The sequence below is a fragment of the Podarcis bocagei genome (assembly GCF_964188305.1).
Source record: "Podarcis bocagei genome assembly, chromosome: 12".
Taxonomy (NCBI): domain Eukaryota; kingdom Metazoa; phylum Chordata; class Lepidosauria; order Squamata; family Lacertidae; genus Podarcis; species Podarcis bocagei.
Genome location: NC_138137.1, coordinates 34461560 through 34485095, shown reverse-complemented (window position 1 = coordinate 34485095; position 23536 = coordinate 34461560). Strand labels below are relative to the sequence as shown.

General features: G+C 40.6%; 2 protein-coding genes across 9 annotated transcripts in view; one reads left to right on the top strand and one right to left on the bottom strand.

Moving 5' to 3' along the window:
- The window catches only part of ANKIB1 (ankyrin repeat and IBR domain containing 1), a 51463-nt gene extending 32244 nt beyond the window's left edge, over positions 1 to 19219 (top strand). For 2 of the 5 annotated variants that reach the window (XM_081164016.1, XM_081164017.1), the window contains exons 10-20: positions 392 to 498; positions 1673 to 1803; positions 3791 to 3925; positions 4871 to 4957; positions 5050 to 5116; positions 6258 to 6403; positions 8766 to 8944; positions 9627 to 9678; positions 13340 to 13451; positions 15129 to 15262; positions 15660 to 19219. In XM_081164016.1, the coding sequence (XP_081020142.1) occupies positions 392 to 498; positions 1673 to 1803; positions 3791 to 3925; positions 4871 to 4957; positions 5050 to 5116; positions 6258 to 6403; positions 8766 to 8944; positions 9627 to 9678; positions 13340 to 13451; positions 15129 to 15262; positions 15660 to 16409 (1900 nt within the window). In that variant the 3' untranslated portion in view covers positions 16410 to 19219. The remainder of the gene's footprint in view (positions 1 to 391; positions 499 to 1672; positions 1804 to 3790; positions 3926 to 4870; positions 4958 to 5049; positions 5117 to 6257; positions 6404 to 8765; positions 8945 to 9626; positions 9679 to 13339; positions 13452 to 15128; positions 15263 to 15659) is intronic. The other 3 variants (XM_081164019.1, XM_081164020.1, XM_081164018.1) reach the window with 3 other exon arrangements.
- A 2005-nt stretch (positions 19220 to 21224) lies between these two features.
- The window catches only part of LOC308569849 (protein lifeguard 1-like), a 34923-nt gene continuing 32611 nt past the window's right edge, over positions 21225 to 23536 (bottom strand). For all 4 annotated transcript variants that reach the window (XM_081164038.1, XM_081164037.1, XM_081164036.1 and 1 more), the window contains exons 10-11: positions 22596 to 22643; positions 21225 to 21409 (exon numbers count right to left, since the gene is read on the bottom strand). In XM_081164038.1, the coding sequence (XP_081020164.1) occupies positions 21260 to 21409; positions 22596 to 22643 (198 nt within the window). In that variant the 3' untranslated portion in view covers positions 21225 to 21259. The remainder of the gene's footprint in view (positions 21410 to 22595; positions 22644 to 23536) is intronic.

Here is a 23536-nt window from a genome sequence, read left to right as displayed (position 1 = left end):
AGAGTACTGTTAATATAAATCAATACTCAACTCAAGACTTAGTGGATTGCTAAATCAAATCATAACTCCAATCAACAGTTTAAATTACATAAGGGAGACTTCAAAGTGCACTTTGCAATTATGCACCTAAATTCCACTGCAAGTTATTGAGGTTTATATATTTTATGTCATTTATGCCTTGGGGTATTGTTTATGATTTGTTCTTCTGTATTGCTATCAGCTTTGGAATATCTAGTCATGTTAGCAAAACATATTATCTTATTTTTTTTCCTTCCCGAATTAAGAACTAGTATTCTTGAATCCACAGTAAATAATAATTAATAACGATAATAATATTAATAAAGAGTGAGTTTAATCTTCAGCTTATTAAAGCCTTGGATCAATTTTTCAGGGAGTGTTTAGGTGAAGCACATGAACCCTGTGACTGTGAAACATGGAAGAACTGGCTGCAGAAGATAACAGAAATGAAACCGGAAGAGCGTAAGAATGGCCATTATGGTATTTTTGTTAATTTGTAGAAATTCTGTGTTATTATTTATTACAGTATATTAAATTATGATTTGCACAATGGGCAGCTTGGCCTCCTAAGGGGAGTGTGGGCAAGAGTAAGGGTTATAGCTCAGTGGTAGCACAGCTGCTTTGTGTGCAGAAGGTCTGAGGTTCAATCCCTGTTCTCCACAGGAAGGACTGGGAGAAAACCCAGCCTGAAACTCTGGAGAGCCATTGCTCGTTTGCATGGGAAATGGTGAGCTAGATAGACCCATAGTCTGTCTCCTAAATCAGATTATGTAAGTGATGCAGAGAAACTGTAGTTTCTCAAACCTGCCTAAAATGAAAGGGCATTAATAATGCACAGGTAAACAGCAAAGAATTTGAACTGAATTTTGACAGGTTGGACAGAGTTCCCTGTGGTGTATAGTTGTACATTTCCATCTTTGGGGAAGCTGAGCTTCAAAACTGAGAGCATTGAGTTTTAAGTTTTTGAGAATGTAGACTTAAAATCCATAGTCTCACCAAACAACATTCTTTACTCTGACCTCTGACACTTGACCTATTCCTGTGATTGTAATTTATTATAAACTGTTTCTAATGTTGTATTTTAAATTGTTGTGATCTGCCCTGGGACCTTAGGGTAAAGGGCAGGTGTTTAATAATAATGATGAAATAAACATGATGTAGACTTGGTTGATTAGGGTACAAGTAATTTCTAAGAAATTGAGGGAATTTAAAAATAAAATGTAAGGGGAATGCAACATTTCAACTACTTATTAATCTGCAAAATATACTGTTCTTTGCTGGGAGTTGCAGTGATTAGTATGCTTTAATTTTGCGGGATGTTTTATGGAAATAACAGCTTGTTTATAATTAGTGGGCAAATTTATAAAGAGATATTGCAAAAGCTGGCAGTGAAAATGTGTGTGCTTCTAACCTTTGGACTGTGCATTATTTTTAGCATTTGTTGTGGATATTTGTAGTACCAGTCTCATAACACTGGTTTATGAAGAAATTTGAAAATCTTTTTCACCCTACAATAAGTGCTTAGGATGAGTTACAGTGTATTTAAAAATAGCCTAATCACATACTCGGAAAATTTAGAAAATGCAATGATGAACTTGCTATTAACACACTATTACATGTACAAAACCTTAACGTTATTTTTTCTTTTTCACAGTTGTGGGCGTTAGTGAGGCTTATGAAGATGCTGCCAACTGCTTATGGTTACTCACAAATTCTAAACCATGTGCCAATTGCAAATCCCCAATTCAGAAGAACGAAGGCTGCAATCATATGCAGTGTGCAAAAGTAAGCAAAGAGTCAAAATAATTCTACAGTTCATATAAATATAAGTAGAAATGTTTACTTCATGCAATGTATTAAAAAGTCCACAATATCCACTCTGGTGATCAGTATTTTGTTTGTTTTTCTCATGAAATTTTATTGACGCTTTTTCATAAAACAACACAATAAAAACAAACTAATCTAATAAAGAGAAAAAGAAAATGCAAAGTCTGCTCTCAAAGGTAGATCTTAAACCTTGTCTCACACAGAAAGGGGTGGACCTTCCAGCTCTCACCTTGGGAGCTTCCCTTTCTTCTCCCAGCCTCCCTGCTGATCAGTATTTTGCTTTATCAAAAGAACTGCCTTTGTGTTGATTGCTTGATGGTGTGAGAAAGTAGTTTTTCTTGCAGTCTTCATTTTCTTTAACAGGTAACATCCATAGCACCCTCAGTTCTTTTTGACAAGAAGCATTATCTGATGTATTAATTTATCTATTTCGGGTTGTATCCCATGTTAGTCATAATCAGAGTAGACCCACTGAAATTCATGTACCCAAGTTAATTTAAGTAGGTCTAGTCTCAGTAACGCGGGTGGCACTGTGGGTTAAACCACAGAGCCTAGGACTTGTCGATCAGAAGGTCGGCGGTTCGAATCCCCGCGACGGGGTGAGCTCCCATTGCTCAGTCCCTGCTCCTGCCAACCTAGCAGTTCAAAAGCACGTCAAAGTGCAAGTAGATAAATAGGTACCGCTCTGGTGGGAAGGTAAAAGGTGTTTCCGTGTGCTGCTCTGGTTCGCCAGAAGCAGCTTAGTCATGTTGGCCATATGACCCAGAAGCTATATGCTGGCTCCTCGGCCAATAAAACGAGATGAGTGCCACAATCCCAGAGTCGGTCACGACTGGACCTAATGGTCAGGGGTCCCTTTACCCTTCACCTTTACTCTCAGTAAAACTTAGTTGGCTACAAACCTTCATTATTAAATTCCTATCATGCACTTTCCTCTCCAAACAGAGATGTTTCAAGCAGCTAACAAAAACAGATCTAAAAATTATATAATCATTTAAAATTCAGCAATATAACAAAATAGCATACAGCATTAAAACAGCATATAAACCAGAGCTGCCATAATTTTTAAAAAATGCATTGCAGTCTAATCAGCAGTAAATTCCGAAAACCTGTTGAAAAAGATATGTCTTCGGATGTTGAAGGCAATGGAAGGCACAAGAGATTCTCATCATCTTAAAGAACTGGCTGATTCATTTGAGAGAAGGTAGTCCTTCAGGTATACTGGACTCAGGTATATAGGGCTTTAAAAGTGCAGGCATACCTCAGAGATACCGCAGGTTCGAATATCACAATAAAGCAAGTCACATAATTTATTTATTTTCCCAGTACACATAAAAGTTATGTTTACACTATACTGTAGTCTTTTAAGCCAGACCCACTAGCTGCAGGGGCAGTAGGGGAAAAATCCACCTACAGCCCTTTGAAGCGGACAGGCTGCCTGCAGCTACACTGCATCCTCATAATGAACAATATCTGCAAAGCATAGTAAAGTGAAATGAAACAAAACGAGGTATGCCTGTAATGATTAGCACCTAAAATTGCACTTGGAAACCAACAAGCATCCCCTTCTCTGATACTGTTGCATACGTAGTTGCATAATCCCAATATTTGGCACTGGTCAAGATTTTGGCAACAGCTGTCTGCACTAACAGAACTGCATGCAGGCCACTTAACCATAGAACTATGGGGGTTGCATTGAGAGAATCCTCTGAATCATGTTCCACTTAGGGTCAAGCTAGACATGGAGTTTTAATTGTGTGAATGCAGTTTTAACACACACATTTTTTGTTATGTAAATAGCAGACATGGAGAAACCAATTCCCATAGACCCTTTGAATAACTGTGATGAAAACACAAATTGCTGTTGTTTTTAACATTCTAGGTCTCCTTTCAATTCTTTTAACAGAATTGGTTTAAGAAATTAGCTCTCTTTTTCCTTTTCAAGTGTAAATATGACTTCTGTTGGATTTGCCTTGAAGAATGGAAGAAGCATAGTTCTTCCACTGGAGGTTATTACAGATGTACTCGCTATGAAGTCATTCAACATGTAGAGGAACAGTCCAAGGAAATGACAGCAGAGGTAAGAAGCTAACAAATACTGAGGAGGTACAGAAGGGTAATTATCTTTGCCTTTCTTCTTAAGCTTTTTAATTTGTGCAATTCATTTGATTTTTAAACTTCAGGTATTTCACTGCTAACCAGAGTAGGGTCCCAAAATATGTTCACCTTGGCCGTCACACCTCCCTCTTCTAGCATTCATTTCTCATCTCCAACTTCACACTGTGCTTCAGAAAGACTTGGAAGCACAGCATAAAGTTGGACATAATCTCCACTTCTCCCCTGAGCCTGAAATTCGCACAAGAGGCAGAGGGTGTCATTTACTCTGTGCTTGGTAGCATAAGGATTTGTAGTTCAACATGCAAAGCCAGCAAATATATCTACCATTGCCTCGCTACAGAGCTGCGTACATGGCCACTGCAACTTCCCTGGTTAGGGGCACTGTGATGCATATGGCAGTGGTCCTTTATACAACTCCCACGTGGAGCCACCAGTGTATGTACTTGATGCCGCTGTACAGGTGTGACCTAGCTGCAAGGCTGCTGGCAGCTCAACAGGCTCCCAAGAGCTTGATGTACTTCAAGAAAGCAGCATCTTCACCTCACCAATCCCTTGCATGCCCCTGCTGTGAAACTTCTGAGGGCTGCCTTAGAAAGGCAGAAGGAGGGGTGCACAAGGAAAATGTTACCCACCAAAGGATACAACGTAAGGCAGAAAAAAACTGGCTTAGGAGTTTGACTTAATAATGCCAAAGTGCAGTTTGACTTGTGAGATGTGTTAAGGCATATTTCCAGCTGGCTGATTTGTTCATACAGTATGCATCACTATGCTGCTTGTGAATAAAGCTCTATTATTCACATTTTAAATGGTTGATTGCCCATTTCCCTTTGCTCATAAATGTTACATTAAGATAAAACTAGCAAGTCGTTAATTTTTTTTATCTTTCTTTCCCGTAATTATTTTCTAGGCTGAAAAGAAACACAAACGATTTCAAGAACTTGATAGATTTATGCACTATTACACAAGGTTTAAGAACCATGAGCTCAGTTACCAAGTACGGTTGGAAATAGTTCTATAAAATTATTTTCCAGCTTTATTAGTTCAAAACAGTGTTTTTCACTTTTTAAAATTTTATCTTACTTTTAGTTAGAACAGCGCCTTCTAAAAACAGCCAAAGAAAAGATGGAACAACTGAGTAGAGCTCTTAGTGGACGTAAGTGTGCTGAGTTTATGTGATACATTCGGGTGCTCAGAATAATGTGTGTACATCAAACTGAGCATTTGTGTGGCTTGATTTACTTTGATTAATGGGTGAACAAACAATATATTGCAGTATATGACATGTGCTTTATGTCTTCTAATCTAAATAAAGATATATTTTCTTCAATACCAGCTAGTATCTTCCCCAATCTACTTGTCATGCTGTTCCTCTCTGATACCAATCTGTTGCTTCCTTTTCTTCATTTATCTGTGCTGATGCTGAAAAGCAACAAGAAACTTTAGTTTCATGTAGGATCTCTTCTCTTGGGGAGTTAGTTCCTACCCAGCTTTTCCATCCTTGGCTATTCAGATCTGTCTCTTCTCTTGCACACGTTCTGATTTTAGTAGATGGTGTTCTATATGACATGGTTTTTCTCCTGTGAGTATAAGATGTCCTCACATGGGACTGCAACTGCCCCTAGCAACTGAAGGCAGGAACACAGACACTTCAGAGAACTTTCTGCATCTTACCCAGGGATCGGCAACCTTTTTCAGCTGTGGGCCGGTCCACCGTCCCTCAGACCATGTGGTGGGCCAGACTATATTTTTTTTTGGGGGGGGGAATGAACGAATTCCTATGCCCCACAAATAACCCAGAGATGCATTTTAAGTAAAAGGACACATTCTACTCATGTAAAAACACGCTGATTCCTGGACCGTCCTTGAGCCAGATTGAGAAGGCGATTGGGCCACATCCAGCCCCCAGGCCTTAGGTTGCCTACCCCTGATCTTACTCGATCTGAAGCCCTAAGTTCCTTCCTGCATTTGCTTGAAGTGGTCTTTAGAGTGCACTGTCCATCTTCTCTGTGTGCTCACGCTTGTATTTTGTAATTTCAGTGGGACTTCAATGTGAATTTCTTTTAATTTGGACTAATGTGACTATGCCGTCTTGTGAATGCAGAAATCTGAATGCAGTCAAACAATGGACATAGAGCTTTTTCTGTTGAAAGCTAGATTAGGATTTGAAAAACAATTTTGATTTTGCACAAAACATTATACTCTGTTTAGAATAAGTTCTGCTGTTGCTGAAATAGTCATCACATCAGCAAATGGAAAACAAAATACTCTTTGCAATGCCTGGATTTCTCTTGCAGCTGAAGGAGGTTGTCCAGATACCACATTCATTGAAGATGCAGTACAAGAACTCCTCAAAACTCGTCGCATCCTGAAGTGTTCTTACCCATATGGATTCTTTCTAGAGCCAAAAAGCACAAAAAAAGAAATATTCGAACTTATGCAGGTAAAGGAGGCCCTTGTGTTAGTGGCTTCTGTGATTAATTTTTTACAGTTGACTAGTTGTATATATTGAATTGATATTTTCTAGTAATTCTTACTTGCTTCCCAGTAACTTCCTCTAGATTTGCATTCTTAAGAGCACAACTCAAAAGATTAAGCAGATATGTACTGTATCCTATTGGCTTCAATGAAGAAGTGTTAGGGTGAAATACTATGCATACTTACCTGGGAGTAAGTTTTATTGAACTTACTTGGGTTTCTTTTTGAGTGGGTATGTAGAGGATTGTACTATTAATTCTCCCATGGAAATCAAGGATCCTTAAAAGTGCCTTTAGAGTGTCATATTGTTGTTTTCCATTTTAGAAGTCGTAAGACTGTGTACCAATGAACAACAAAACATTTGGTCTTAGTGTAATGTGTGCTAAAAATGTCCTGCTCTAATTCCTCTCATTCTTCTGAGCAAAGATGGCATAGATAGGATGTCTGGCAGGCATTAAAATTTTATGGAGCCCTTCTGGAAGTCCAACTCCCCCCCCCCCTTCTCTCTCTCTCTCTCTCTCTCTCTCTCTCTCTCTCTGTGTGTGTGTGTGATCATGATCTTACCACTCTGGGAAGAAAGCCAAAGATCCATTCTGACTTGTTGGCTTAGGGCACCTAGAGCAGATGCTGCAAAACTCAAAAGCTTCTTCCCAATTTACTTTCAGGTTTGCTCCACTTGATAAGGAGCTACTTCAGTGATCTTTTCCCCAAAAAACAACCCACTTTAGTGTATTTTCAGGGTGGTGACCAGGGCAGCCTTCTCCTTTACAAAGCTCTTAAAAAATTGAGGCTCCCTTTGGGCAGTGCACATTACTGCAGTTGCGTACTCTGTGAATGCAGCTGTCACTTGAGGTCCACTTAGTGGTTGAAGGCAAAATTGCTGCTCAAAAGAGAAGGGCCCTTCACAGGGGCCACCCACCTTTGGAATCCTGTTTTTTATTTTGCCTTCACCAAATTGCTTCCCGTTCTACCCTTTGCCACTCTGTATTTGGTTCAGGCTTTTAGTTTAGCTCTTATTTTAGCTCTTAATTTCTTAGCTCTTAATTTCTTTGTGTGCCTGCCCTGTTCAAAATAGTTTTACATTCCCCCCCCTACACTCTCCCAGCCTCAGTTGCAGAGGGAAAAACTACTTTTTCTCCTTGCCCTCATGATAGGGCAGAACAACTTCAAAGCATCCCAGTCTACCCAAGCGGGACCCTGTCGCCTCTGATCTTATTCTGGATGAGGATGAACGGAGAGGGGAATGTGAGGTGGAGGAACCTGACTATTATAATCTCTTTCAGTACTTTCACTATCTGCTCCTCCTGTGTAAATTGGTGGTGGCTCTGGATCTGATGCCCATCCCTTCAACTTCCAGGGCAGCTGCTTTATGTATGAACTTTTTGCCCAAGACCAGAGTGGTAAAATTAACTGTGTTAATTAACACTGTAACTGAGTTGGATACACAAAGGCATGTGGCCAATGCCAACAAGTATGATGTGTCGAAGCCTTCAATCATGAGTCTGCTTTCTGCATTCATGGTACAGTTTGCCTGAGCTTTTTAGTCATTACTGTTATTTTTTATTTAGAAGTTGGTATTATTGCTTGTTAGTTAGTGTTGGCTGTCACTCTCCTCTGTTCTGTTTCTACTTCCTTGGCTTGTCATAATAGAAAATTGAAGGAGTTTTGAAGATTCTCTTTTGAGAAGTAATTCTGCCTTTGACCACTAGGTGGTGGTCAAGTCCCACTTGGGGTCACCTCTCTGCATGCATAGAAATCCTGTTTCCAGGCAAGAACCCAAATGGTCTTTTCTGCCACCCTGTTAGAGTTAGCCACCTGTATGCAATTCTCTCCCAAATTTGGTTCAGCTTAGGCAAGTCCCACTGTTTCCTGGCTTACTCCTGCAGGCCAGCCAGAGAACAGAACATTGGGCATTTACCATTAATGTTCCTTCCAGGGGTTATACAGGAGGAAGCCAGTTCCATCACTGACTCAGGTAGGTGAGTGGGTCATCTTTCATTCAGTTAAAACTCACCAGTCCTTACATCCTTGTATTCCAGCCATGCTCCCTAAGGAGGGAATTTTATTTTTCTTCAGACTTTTTCTTTCAGGCTGAACATGTTATGCTCCAAGTCCAGCTTGGTTATGAGCAGAACTAGGGTAGAGCCTCAGGAATCAGAATAACCAAAACTATGCAATGTGATCCACCCTGTACTAGGCACCATTAACCCACTTTTCCCTGGTTTGTTCTTTCTTGTCCCCATGGAAATAACATGCGCAGCAAGTATCCAGAGTTATGGTTTCTTGTCCTGTAAAGAATTTACATGAGTATTTATTTTCTGATATAGACAGATCTTGAGATGGTCACTGAGGATCTTGCTCAGAAAGTGAACAGGCCTTACCTTCGTACTCCGCGTCATAAAATTATCCGTGCAGCCTGCCTTGTACAGCAGAAGAGGCAAGAGTTCTTGGCCTCTGTGGCCCGAGGAGTTGCTCCTGCAGATTCCCCAGAAGCTCCAAGGCGCAGGTAACCTAATAGTAACAAAGATCAGTATGGCCAAAGAGGTTCACCTGACAGCCACTCGGCTTGGTAAGCCTGCCTTGAAAACTCCTCTGCTTAGCCTTCAAGTTGTAGTGCAGGTAGTCCTGGTAGGTTTGCTTTGCGGAATTCATTTTTAAAAATCTATTATTGATGCTTCACCACTTCCCACCTAACAGTTTTAAAGGGGCAGCGGTGGGGGTGTGGTGGAGACACAGACATGTGCTTGTGGCCAGAATTGTAACAAGGGAAAGATCTGCTAGCTGGACTGAGGTGTGTATGTGCAGTGCTCCTCCTCTGAAATAAAATGCAGGAATAACTTTTTTAAAACACCTCAGCTTACTCTTGTAAGCTTCTGGCTGGCAAAAGTTTTTTTCTTGACTGCTGAACTTTTTACATGGATATAGTAGCATTGTCGGTAACAAGGACTAGCAAGTTCCCCATGGCATTTGAGAAAGGATGCTCCAGCTGCACTGCACAAAAGGAGGTAGTTTTGAGGGAAGGACACAAATGTTAACACAATTGCCCTTGAAGTAAAATTCCAGAAAGGTTGCACAGGACAGCCCTTGAAGCTGATCAAATGAACACATTCATTTTTGTACACATTTTGTTGGAGGGGGTGTTCACGATTTATTCTAGTCTTCTTTAACAAATTCTGTTTAATTTATAGCTTTGCTGGTGGAACATGGGATTGGGAATATTTAGGATTTGCATCCCCCGAGGTAATTTTTTGTCACTTTTAATTAAAATGTGTATTATTGTGGAAATTAAGATGGAATTTCACTTTGCATGATTAGCTTCCTGATGATGTTGCAAACTGCACCAAGGTTTACAAGGTCTGGATGAGCTTTCTATTTTTGCTGCTTTACAATAGAAGGAAATATATTTAATTTTATATCTCGTGGTAGATATACAAGGTGGCTTACAACGTGGCACCCTAATCCTCTAGCTCTGCTTCAACTGTGTCCCAGCAAACAGTGTGACAACTGTCTCAGCTAAAGTAGCATTCTATCTATGCCTGTTTGATATGGGAGAGGCATCTTGCTCCATGCTCCTGGTATGCCCCACAGAGGACCTTAAGGTCCATGAACATAGAGGTCCCAGGCCCTAAGGAAGTTAGATTATTCTCCGCCAGGGCCTTCAGTGATGGCTCCAACCTGGTGGAATGCTGTGTCATGAGAGCAGGGCCCTGCAGGATTTAACCTCCTTCCGCAGGGCCTGCAAGAGCTATTCTGCCTGGCTTCCAACTTGAACTTAGCCTGATCTTTTATTCCCCTTCCTTCCCCCCTCCCCTTTTTATGAAGATTATCCACTCTGGGATCCCACAGCTAATTCTCCCCTGGTCTCCATGCTGGCCCAAATAGGTCTAATTTAGCCTGCTAGCCCACGTGATCATCTAATGTTTATTGGACGGATTTCCCCCCTAAATTGATTTTTCAATTCTGAATTTATCGTTATTCACGTTTTATACCATATTTTATGCTATTTTTGTTGCATCAATTAAGTGTTTTAAATTTGTTGTTAGCTGCCCTGAGCCCGGTTTTTGAACCGGGAAGGGTGGGGTATAAATAAAATTATTATTATTATTATTATTATTATTATAATTATTATTATTATTATTATTATTATTATTATTATTATTATTATTATTATTCCTCCTAAGGGAAGGTCCTATACTCCTCCTCCTCATTGCCAAGGGACTAAACCATGAATTAAGTTTCTATGGGCCTAGAGGATCCATGCCAGTTCTGTAACACGAAATACCTTTCTGTTCCTCATTCTGAGTTGGCTCTTTAATCAAGGCCAGCGATCAGTAAAGATCTATATTAGTCTGGTGCTGGCACATTGTTTTTAATTTCCCTCCCTTTTTCATTCCTCCCACCTGTATGTATTTAAGCATTTTCCATTTCAGGGAAATGCAAATGTATGCGGGTGCAGGCTTGTACTTGTAGTGAGACACAGGCATCTAACCAGAGATGTATATCTCTTTAGTTTAAACTTTATACAAAATTTGTCATCAGATGCAAAACACGCCGGGAAGAAATAAGTATACTACTTAAAACCACACCAGATTGATCTGAATAGGTTAATTTTACATTTTGTTCCTTTTGCAGCCTCTGTTCCTGCCTCAAGTATGAAAATCCCCGAGTTAGATAGGTTTTCTACACCTAGTGTGTGATGTTTGGGGTTTTTTTGTAAGAGCCACACATTTCTGCATATTTCCTTTTCTATTGTTGCTGAACAGCAGTATGCTTGTAAGAATATAGCTTGCTTCTTATAGGCAAATGAACTTGCTTGCTTTTCCCAGTTCTTCCTATAATACTTGGTTCCCAATAATTCCCAATAATAATTATAAAAATGACCCCTAAAAATCCTAGCCCCATTGAATTCAATAGGACTTCTTTTTATCAAATATGTCTTTATTTCATTTTGTTACATAAGCAGAGAAAGCAGATACAAACCTGAAAAAGGACAAATAGAACAAGAAAAATTATAAAAGTAATAACACAATAAAAGAGAAAATTAAATGATGCAGTGGAGCTACAAATACCTAGCACCCACACACGTTATTGGAGAAAACACCTGCAAACTAAAATTGTAAAATGTCATACAAGTATTATATGAGATATACCAAGAATCATGGGCAATCGCTGTCCTGTCCTGTCTCAAAAAATGTAGTTTGGAAAGTCTTTTCCACAGTAACAGTACACCGAGCTGACATTCTTACTGAGGTTTCTAGTGAACATTGGACAACGCTCTCTTGCTTTATTTGGCATTAAAAACTCTTAACATGTTGTGCTTAGCTTCAATCTCATCTGCCATTCTGTTGTTCATTCAAAAAAAATGTAGCAATGCTTTTATCCCAAACAATCATGCCCTCAGTAAATAAAACTCAGTCTGTTTCTTGTTAATGCCTGTTGGTCTTCAACAAGAATCTCCCAGTTCTGCAAAGAGGAACTTAGTTCAGCAAGCCACACAAGACAAACTACAGGGGGGGAATATTACGGGGGGGACATGGCAGGAAAGCATGCTTAAATAAAGTTATACATTCTGTTTAGCCATGATTCTTAACAATTTATTTTCTTGGATAATTTAATGAAACATATTTCAGCAAAGTGTGATTCTTGATAGATGCTTTGCAGATACTTTGAGCAGCTGTGAGAAAGCTACATGTTGATAGAGAAAAGTAAATCTTTGAATTGGTGCAAGGCTATACTCTTGGAATTCTTTTTGAAAATAAATTCACCAGGCACAGGATTATTGCATTAGACTACTTTACTGTGCAAAAATTAGCTAAAGTAAATAGACTTGGCCTTCTTTTTTTAAGGCAATGTTTTGGCTGATGTATAAAACTCATATATCAGTGTTGAAACTGTATGCAAATAGCTTTTCAGAATTACTGAAAACCTAACAGTTCAGCCCCACAGAAGTAAGTCCTATTGAATTCAGAAGGGCTTACTTTCAGGTAAATGGGGATAGACTTGCAGCCTAAATATACTAACATTTAAGTCCATTGCTGCATTAATCCTAGTTATGCAGTCCTTATTTATTTATTTATTTATTTAAAAAATCAGGTCCAAGACTTGGCTTTAAAATTAGCCTTGATTGCTCCATTCCTGAAGCTTGCGAGAAACTTCCTTTTTTGTTTTCCTATTACAAAGTTGTAGTATTTGATATCTGAAAGCACTGATATTGCCACAAACCTTTTTGCCCATAACGGAAACAATTTTTTATTTATCCAGCTTGTTATATCAAAGCAGTGATAACCAATAGAGAACATGAGCATCTGATTAACACATAATTCCCTGTACTGTACTTTTTACTGTACTTTATTGATAAGCACCCTTTTCCATTACCTAAATCTTGTTTTCTATACTAGCCTCTTATACCCACGCCTAACTTTATAAAACACCCTAAGTGCATCCTTAACATTTTAAGCATTGCTGAAATGGATGCAGATAAGCCAGTGTTTTTGCTGAGGATGAGCCATGTGGTATTATAATGTTAGGCAATTGTAAAATTCATCAATATAATACACAAACTTTTTGGGGAAAGCAATTAAACAGTAAGTATAAAAATGCATAATTAAATATTTTATACAAGATAAATATGCCTTTGTATTCTTGCAGTAAGATTTGCAAGCAGTTCAGCAGCAGCTTTATATAGTCTTGTTAGTTTAATTTAGTAGTTTGTGTAATCTGTCCAATTTTTCTTTTGAAAAAGCTTGCATGGTATAGGCTGCTATTTACTTTTATGAAAACAAGTGATTTTATAATGCATAAAATCACAGGCACTCTTTTTTTTTCTTTAAATGTGCTGTTTGTTATGCCCAAAACTATTATTGCATGCTCCCCTGTATTTTGTAACGTTTGGTTTATGCAGGAATATGCTGAATTTCAGTATCGGAGGAGGCACAGACAGCGTCGACGTGGAGACATGCACAGCCTGCTTAGTAATGCTCCAGATCCCGATGACCCCAGTGAAAGCACATTAGGTGAGACTTGTATAGAAGGTCTCTTTACTTTTTTGCTAGCGATATTCCTTCTTTTTAAAGAGGAATTCTGTATAATTATAGATTGTAGTTTATTTTCAGTGAAGCAATTTGTTAGTGTTTGATTAGCAAGCCTTAAATGCCAAAATAAATCATGTGTAGCCTAACTCAGTGTTTCCCAACCTTTTTTGGGCAAAGGCACACTTGTTTCATGAAAAAAATCTCAAGGCACACCACCATTACAGCCCCGTGACGTCAGCGCGCAGCGTCATGCCGGGAGGGACATGAATTGCTAGCAAATTACATAATCACCTCCTTGAGGGCTGGCTCATCTTCTCCGAAGGCAGAACCCCATTAATTAACAGGACAGACTCACACCATAGCCAAGACGAGGGGGGGGGGGACCTCAGTCATGCACAGTCATGCACATGTGTGGGCTAAATGAGGACGAAGACCGGGCAGAGAGCAGGGTTCAAATCACCCCACCTGGCCAGGACAATCCCTGGGTGCTCCCTTGGGCCACTCGCCTGACCCACCTCGCAGGGCTGTTGTTGCGAGGATAACACGGGGAGAACCACGCGCGCCCCCGGGAGCTCCTTGGAGGAGAAAGCGGGTGATGAATGCAATGCACGAAATATATGAGAGGCGACCAGGTTTTGCAGGTGAGGGGCCCCCGCCAGCCTCCGCTTCCAACACCCGGCGCAATGACGCCGAAGTTTCCCCCCGGGCTCGGCTTGGGGAGCAGCGCTGCTCCCCCCCCCGGCTCCCCTTCGCCCTCCCGGCTCTCTCTGCCGCCCACTGGGGACCCCCCCTCACCTGCCAAGTCCGGAGCGCCGGTGGAAGTTGCATGCATGCCTGCAGGGCGCCGCGTTGCCATTGCATTGCACTGCACTCCATGCAACGCCTGCACGCATGCATTGCCTTGCACGCCCGCCAAGGGGTCTCCCCGCGGTCCGATGCGTCCCCTCCGGCGCGGATGCAGCATTGCAAAAATAAAAAAACCCCGACGCAGCCCTACCTGGGGGGCAGCCTCCGCCTCCGCCGCTCCGCCTCCACGGGGATCCCCGGGCTCCATCCTGCCGCCCGATCTCCGCGGGGGCGCAGGCAGGCTGCGCGGGGTCTGCGCGGAAGAGCCCCTGCCCGCCCGGCCGCCGCTGCGCTCATTCCATGGCCGGGAGAAGAGCGCTTCAAACAAAACGCCCGGCCCGCCAGGCCACGCTGGGAAACGTAGTTCGCGCACCCCGCGCGGGCGCGGAGCCCAAGGGCGAGGGGACTACGGATCCCGGCAGCCCCTGCGCCGGGGACGGAGGGGGAGAGGCCGGGTGCAGGGATGGAGGGACGGGTGGGCGAGCGAGTGAGTGAGTGGCAGCCGCCAAGCCTTGGCCGAGAGCCAGGAAGGGCCTCCCCGGAGGAGGAGGAGGGAGGCGCAGAGCGGGAGGGAGGGAGGGAACCCCAGGGGTCATCTAGTGACGGCGCCCCAATCGAAAATTTGACTTTAAAAAAAAAAGATCTTTCGAATTTTTTAATTTTTCCCGCGGCACACCAGGCAACATCTCGCGGCACACTAGTGTGCCGCGGAACAGTGGTTGGGAAACACTGGCCTAACTGAATGTGGTTTGGAGTATCTGGTGACGAGGTTTCTCAGTAAAATTAAGGGATAAACTTTCTTTTCTTGAACAGATACTCAAGAACCAGGTAGTAACAGAAGACATGGTAATTCCATGGTGAGTTCAGCTTCCATGAGTATTCTTCACAGCTCTTCTCTTCATGACTATACTCCTGTTAGTCACTCTGAAAACCAAGATTCTCTGCAGGTATATTCCTTTGTGCCTTTCTCTTTCCTTTCCTTTCCTTTCCTGTATCTGTATCTTGCGTGCCTCTGCTTTTAGTTAGCTAATTTGTCAGCTAACTCTGGTTGTCAATAATTTGAACACCTAAGCTTCTAAACAGGTTTAATGAGAAGTACCATGAATTTATATGGGACTTGTGTCTCAGTTAGCATCTTTTGGACATTAGTTTCACACCAAAAATATTAGCTTAAATTAAGTATTATGAAATTGTATTCTCTTGAATGCATAAATTTAATTTCTTCTTGGAAATTGGAAGCAATTTAGGGGGGAAACACTCCTCTAAGTATATGATTGTAGATGTGTGTATGTAGATATAAATATATTGCATTTATTCTGAAAATTATTCTAATCTCTCTCTTAGGCTTTAAGCTCCTTGGATGAAGATGACCCAAACATTCTGCTTGCTATTCAGTTATCATTGCAAGAATCTGGTTTAGTTATTGATGAAACCAGAGACTTTCTAACCAATGAAGCTTCCTTAGGAGCAATAGGTACTTCATTGCCTACAAGGCTGGACTCTGGTCCCATAAGTATAGATAATCCACGAGCTGCTCTAAGTAGCTCTGAACTTCTAGAACTTGGTGATAGTCTGATGAAACTAAGTGCAGACAGTGATCCATTTTCAACTGACCATCTTAGTTCTCACACCTTCAGTGATGCAAGAAGTGGCCTGTATTCAACATCTAGTGAAGCTGATTCAAGTAGCCAAGATCCTAATATAAATGAAAATCTCCTTGGGAACATTATGGCCTGGTTCCATGACATGAATCCTCAAAGTATTGCACTTATTCCTTCAGCAAGTACGGAAACCGATGATGATTCACAGCAACCCAGTACTGAAGAGGGGTCATTGGAGCAACCACATGTTCCTGATGCAAGACAGGACCCTCTGGAGGAGCATGCACTTTTTGAGGATTCGCTCAAAAATGAAGGTAGAAGCACCCAGACAGAAGAGAGTGGTGCTGTTGGGAATGTTATTACAGGAGAAGTAGTACCACCAAGTGGGGACTCAGCTGGGGAGGCAGCTAGCCAAGTGGATGCTTCAGGAGATGTTTCAAGTCAAATATCTCAGAGCTCAACTGAGTGGAATGAACATGTACATTTGGTGTGAACACAAACAAGCCTGAACACAGAAATTGATTATGGAGCCAAAATGGCTAGGCAGTTGCCAGTGGTACACTACGTGGAGTAAGCATTCTGGAGACTTTGGCCCGCATAAGCAGAGCGTGGTTGTTTATCCGTGGTGTGGAGATGGAATATATAGGAATTCCCTTTAAGTTCTTTACGATGGTTATGTGAACCTTTCAGGGAATTTCCATTGCATTTGACAGTGTTCTGTTCACTTTGAAGAGAGAGAGATAGTTTGTACTCCACATTCCTAATACAATGCAGCATCTATTTAGCCTTAGGCTGGTGATCCTTAACTTGAAAGTGTGGATTAAAGGCTCACTGAGTATTTGAATTATTGATTCTACGAAACCATTCTCTCCTCTTTCCCCCTTATTTGAATTGTCTTCTAACAAACCAGTGTTTAGCAGTATTTTTTATACCTTGCTTTGTCATTGCCTTTCCCCAACTAATCTTTAACCTGCAGTGTGAATTGAGGTATACAATACTTCTCTTCACTGCTGCTTCACAAACCAAGGAGTGGATATTCTTTTCTAATTAAAATTGTTTTTTTAATGTCTATTTACAGTACAGATGTGCCAAACTGTAAATAGCAAACAACTTCAACACAAAAAGTATGCAGTATTGCTGTTTTAAAGTGCACCTATAATTATTAGTGATAGAAGGACCACTTGAAAGAAATGCTTTTCCAAATTTAACTGGCATTTATTGCCATGGTGACTGCATTAACATAAGCTGTACCTTAAGTTAATTAAGCCTAATTCTACTGTTAAGAACAGTTATTTTAAATAGTTGATTTAGCAGCAGCTATGCTGTATTGAAAAGACACTTTAATGGAAGTGCAATCATATGCCTTTTGTTTTCATAATTAACAATACATTTTATGCACAGTGCAGTTGCTTTTAATGATAATTATAAAATAAAGAAGTTTGAAATTTCTTGACATTAGAGGCAGTCCCACAATAAAGATTTAATATTACATATTACATGCAACATGTTACCGTGCCTTTGCCTAACTCAAATAGATAGTTGCCACAGTTGAATGAGTAGTTATCTGTTCTGGAGTTACTATGCTATGAAGTGCAAAAGCCTCCATAAAAACCACTCATGGCCTTGCCTTTCTGGTAAATAATGACATAGCGTAAAATTCTTCCCTATACAGGTGTGGTGCTAACACATAGAAGGATCCCCATACAAATCAGCTGAGCCCCATTTCCCCCTCCCAGCATGCATGCCATGGCAGTTCAGGCTGCACCAGATCTGTGGGTGCTTCATCTATCTCCAGCCAAGCCCTCCTGCTCAATACAGTTCAAGTTGTGCGATCTGACTTCTGCATCTTGAGCAGAGAGAGCCTGAGAGTGGAATAGGGGAAGGGTGCCACCAGGGCGTGCATTCTGAAAGGGAGGGGAGAAACGGGGTTCGTTAGAAAAACCCCTCTGTGCAGATCCCTCTATGCAGACACTGTGCCCACATTGGGAAGTACCATACCCTAAATGCTCAAAAGTTTTTATATAAATAATGAAAACACTACTGTGTATTCTTTCAATTGCACAATATTCGTTTGGTGTGTGGTTGCTGTTTAATGTAAAAGGAAGAACAAAAATTACCTTCCCTAGTGGTGTCCTACTGTGAAGAAAATTCTTGTTGAGATTGGCTTAAAAGCATCAAGACCTCATTGTAAGTTACAGTGACGCAGTTTGTAATTTTAACTAGAAGAAATTGTTTAAATTACTGTTTTGCTTGCATATAATCGAATCCTAGGATAACACAAGGAAAATAGGTGAAATGTTCCATTTTTATGTTTGACGATATGAGAGATCTGCTGATGTCTGATATAAAGGTTTCTCGCTACTGACTGTGTATAGTAAAGTATTATGATGGGAAATAAGGTTGTATGTATATTGATTACTGTGAGTTACAAGAAAAAGTATTTTAACTCTTTCATTTAAAGATTACTGTTGGAATCTTGCAGTCCCTGTGGCTCATAATACTAAATAACTACATATTAATTATTTACTCCAAAATTTAAAAAAATAAATCTGTTTCTTCTAGAAGTTTATTTAGAAGGAATAGTTCGCTGCTCTGTTCACTGTATTCTGTAGATCCATTACATTTTCTAGCTTGGCTTCTAACTGCCCTATCCTGAAGGTATTGATGTTGAAACCCTCTTTTCAGCCTTGAGAAACTATTTAAACAGCTGTCTGGTATAAAATCTTCTTAACCAAAAATAGGACTTGAAGATTCTATCCTCATTAATTGGTTTTAAACTGAAATTAATTCGAGACGCACATACAGTATCCTTGAGTTATAATTTCCAAATAGGACGATCCTCACACAGATTTTGTGTATTGCATTAAGATGTCTTGCAAAGCTAAGAGAAGATATGTACAAGTGCTCTCTGTGACGAATAGTGAAGTTTGTGGGTTCTGGTTTTACTGTAATTTGGTTTAGATTGTGCAGTATACACCATTGTTCCTGTGTTGACTTTATTCTGAGCATGAAATTTAGCATATTAAATTTGTATTTTCTTGGTACTTATTTAAATTTAAGACCACCCCAGTAATTGAATTTGCAATTCAGAAAGAAAGTTTGGCAAGCCTATTTTGTAAACCAATTAATTTTGTAATGTAAAAATAATAATCTTGAAAATGCTATTTGCACTTTCATAGTCTATACTTGATACATTCCCACTTTATATACAGTAGGATATTACAACCATGTAGATGTTTGGCCAAATGAATGCTGTTAATAATATGTAAAATTCTTTGATTAAACATTTATTACTTAATCTAATTTCATTTTGTCTCATTAATTTTAATTCTCTTTAACAAATAGTGGATTGGAGCCAAAGAACTGGGAATAGAAAGAAAATAACATCTGGTCCTATTCTGCAAGCGTTGTACATTGCTACTAAACCAATCTAATAAAGCAATCAATATGCTTGCACAAGCTCTTGTGGAAGAGCATCTGTTGATTTAGTTTCACTTAAGTACTTTTGGATCCAACCTACTATTACGTATTTAAAGTGCCATGTAACATTAAGTAAGTACTGTGTGCAGAGATACTTAAAAAGATAATAATGAACCAAGGTATCTACCTAAGTAGCTGAACTGCATGGAGTTTTAAATAATTGGGTTATTTGATATAGTTAACTTTAAAGCTATGGAAAGGGAAAATTATAGGGTGTGTGTGTGTAAAGACAAATAAGTCCAATACATCAGTAGGTGTATACAGCTCACTAATCTGGTTAGCTTGATTCTGTTGATACAAGGCGAGCGCATGTGGTCTTTGCTTAATCAGTTTACATATTGAACAGAAAGTCTGAGTAAGTAGACACATCCCTGATCTAGCTAGGAATCAGGGTAGCAAAAATACAAAGAAATAGCTGCTACATGCACAGTTCTCCAACCTGTTAAAAGTTCAGAAATATAACCAATCAGCTGTTCAGGATGGGAATCAGGACTGGATTTAGTCCTCACTTTTCCCTCATCACCAAACAGTTGGTTAAAGTAGCTAACTGGGCTACATGTTTGCATTGTTGGATTAGAACTAGCGAGAACAACTGGCCCAATGTGTAGAGCCCTTCTGTTCAGAGCTTCATGTGCTGCATTCTCAAGTGGGCATTAGGGCACCACCAGTGTGAATTGTAGACCTCTACTCTTGAAAATGGGATGCGGGTGGCGCTGTGCTCTAAACCACTGAGCCATGGGCTTGCCAATCAAAAGGTCGGCGGGTCAGATCCCCACAACGGGGTGAGCTCCCATTGCTCGGTCCCAGCTCCTGCCAACCTAGCAGTTCAAAAGCACCCCAAAAAGTGCAAGTAGATTAATAGGTACCGCTTTGGCGGGAAGGTAAACGGCATTTCTGTGTGCTGCTCTGGTGTCGGTGTTCTGTTGCGCCGGAAGCGGCTTAATCACGCTGGCTACATGACCCAGAAAAACTGACTGCGGAGCAGACAAACGCCAGCTCCCTCGGCCTGTAAAGCAAGATGAGCGCCACAACCCCAGAGTCGTTCGCAACTGGATTTAACTGTCAGGGGTCCCTTTACCTTTTATCCTTGAAAAAGTCAAAGGGGGACTGCCCTCTACAGGAAAAGGATCCCACATCCAAAAAAAGGATGACGTTTTCTGCCTCTTCAAGTGATAACAGTACCCACCTGCTGGTATCCTAGTACCCACTCAGTAACACCCTTCAATGGTACCTTCCATTTCCAGGTTTTCTCTCCGAAACAGCATCCCGTGCCTACAGAGAATACTCATTGGCCTGTTTCAGGTTTTCCCCATTTGGGGTTTCTGGTGGTGTGGTAGAAATATGCTCAATCCCAGCCAGCCATCACAACTCCATTTTCAATAAGGGGCCCACTCAACATCTCACACCATTACATTATAGGGCTGGTTGTTTTTCTAAAGATATTTTGAGTACCTGCAAATCCTGAGGTTGCCCAGAGTCTGATGGTACATCTCTCGTGCAGTGGTGTTTCAGTTTTGGCTACATAAGTATGAGCATAGGAATAGTCAAATTGGACTTTAATAGGTTCATATTAAATTTTGAAGTTGATCTGTGTCTTTGAGGAGAAGGTCTTTGAATACTTCATACAGAATTTTGATATCCCATTTAAAATGTACATGCAAGAAATTTAGTGAATTTATACCCTTAAACATTTACCTATTGCTCACTCTAAAAAAAAAAAAAAATGTTTGTTTAGCTAGCCGATAGTTTTGCTTCCTCAACATATTTCATGATGCTTTTAAAACAACCCCCCCCCCCCCGCAAAGCAATGCTCTTCAGACTCTTAGGCTACTTCTAAAACAATCCCCTTTATTTATGTGCTTCTCACTTCCTCCAACCAACAAATTGCAATAAAAATAAAAAGAAAGAAAAGATGTCAATGTAGATGTTCAGTACTGCAAAAATATACTCATTAGGATTCAGACGATACTGGTCCCTCTTTCCAAGCATTAGTTGTGTGTCCACCAACAGATACTTTTTAAAAAAGAAAAAAAAGTCAGTGTATGCTGTCATTTTAATTTTTTTATCCTAAATAACGGCTCTCTTGAAAGCAAATACCTAGCAGAATAGTACACATTGTTAACCTACTACTCATTGTATCCCTCTAGCCAGTTTCTGATCTTCCTGTATGGGAAAGATAGGTCTCCTTATTAATGTCTTATCTAGGAATAACAGAAGCCACTTCAAGTTACAGAAGTCATTGTTGGCATTTAAAAAAGAAGTGAAATTAGCATGTAGAGTGTGTTTGCTCATAATACAGGATTGGATCCCGGAATGAATTAGTTGAACCCGTCCTGTTGAAATCAGTAGGACAAGTTGGTAAAGATTTTAATGGGAACTAAATGTGATTCACCATTCCACTGTTTGCAACGCTATAAACATGAAAGTCAAATCCCACCCATACATATGCTCACTGGCTTTTTATCTTGGATATCTCTGATATCACTCCAAAACAGGGATCAATTTCATTCTAGAAACTCAAGACAGTTTATTTTGGCATTAAGTGTTTAAGATCTGATTTCAATTAAAGATTCTTCAGTAAACACCATTTTAAACAAACTAATAGATACATAACCATCCACACCTTGTGGCCCTGTTCAGATATCATTTGAACTATGGTTTATATGACTGAATGAGCCACAGTAAGCATCAGGCTTGAATATTTTCCCTCCCTTTGCATATGAGAAGAGGGGGAAAGAGTGAAATATTCTGTTTTCACTTTAGAACAAACGCTGCTTCCTTGTTACATATCAATTTGGAACTGTGGCTTTTACTCACTAGTTAAACAAGGACCAAAACATGCCTTCAATTTCAAACGTGGATAGAACAAACTTTGGTTCTCTGCTTTTATACATAATAGGGAACTGCAGTCTGGTCTAAAGTGAAAGCTTTCACTCTCTTCTCATAAACAAATGAGAACAGAATAGGAGCAGACAAGAATGAGGCTCACCTCAGGTCATTTCCTATAATTTAACTGATTTAGCATCTGAACCATGGTCCCGAGAGTCTTGTCGTCAACTCAGTGATTCAGAGGAAAATCAGTCACAAATATAGCTTCCCCAGCCCGGTCATAGTTAATGCTATGAGTAAAAGTAAGATTTTTGTTTCTCACATACAGAGCATCTCAGTCAATTCAGCCTTCAGTTCCTTTAAGACTTACTATGCTAAAAATTAGTGTTCCAACAGCAGCATGTATTATTCGTAACCACTGCAAATACAGAGTTTACAGTTAGCAGTATGCAAAACCAAGAGAACTGATTAGCACATTGGTATTCGCACTGTTACTGTGAAATAGGAAAATGCTAGTAGTAGCAGCAGATGCCAGGGTTGTCAAGGCTGGCACAGAACACAAAGCAAGGTACAGACCCACTTATTTTGCAAGTGGGTGGGTATCAAGAGTGAACAAGTGAAGGCATGTGCCGCCTGAGGCAAACAGGAAGGTGTCAAGCCACCACACCTGCCCACAAAATCTGACTGGTGTTATTCAGCTGCGGCAGCCAGGGGTGAGCAGCACATCTGCAGGGGAACCACCCCATGGGACTCCTCTGCACAAAGTGGCTGCTTTTGATTTGCCTAATGGTTGGGCAGGACCTGCGTCTGTGCTTGCTAGTTTCCTGCCTGGATTCTCTGTCCTGGGTCAAAGACCATTTCAGGCCTATCCAGTGGGCCATTCAACCTCACCAGAGACTGAAGGAAACGTCATCTAATTTCATATGGCCCTTGGCCTAATTTCAACAGCATTCCGCAAGAAATCTGTTCATATCTTTGGCAGAAGCCACCTATCCTTCACCTTGTAAACCGCTGGGTGAAGAGAGGAAGGATGGAAGAAATATTGTCCCTCTCAGCAGTCTTTGTCTTTGCCCCCAAGGCTTTCCGCAACATAGAATCATATTACATTGCCAACCAAGTCTGCCACATAATCCCATATATTTTAGAAGACGAAACACTGGGTCCATTTGGAGAAAGACGCCACTGAAAACACCCCCACAACAGCATACCCATTTCTCCAAAACAAAATATAGAGAATTCCCACAACACTAAACAGGTTCATACAGTGCATGGTAGAAAAAAGTAGGCAAACTGTCCCCAGCCCCACTAACA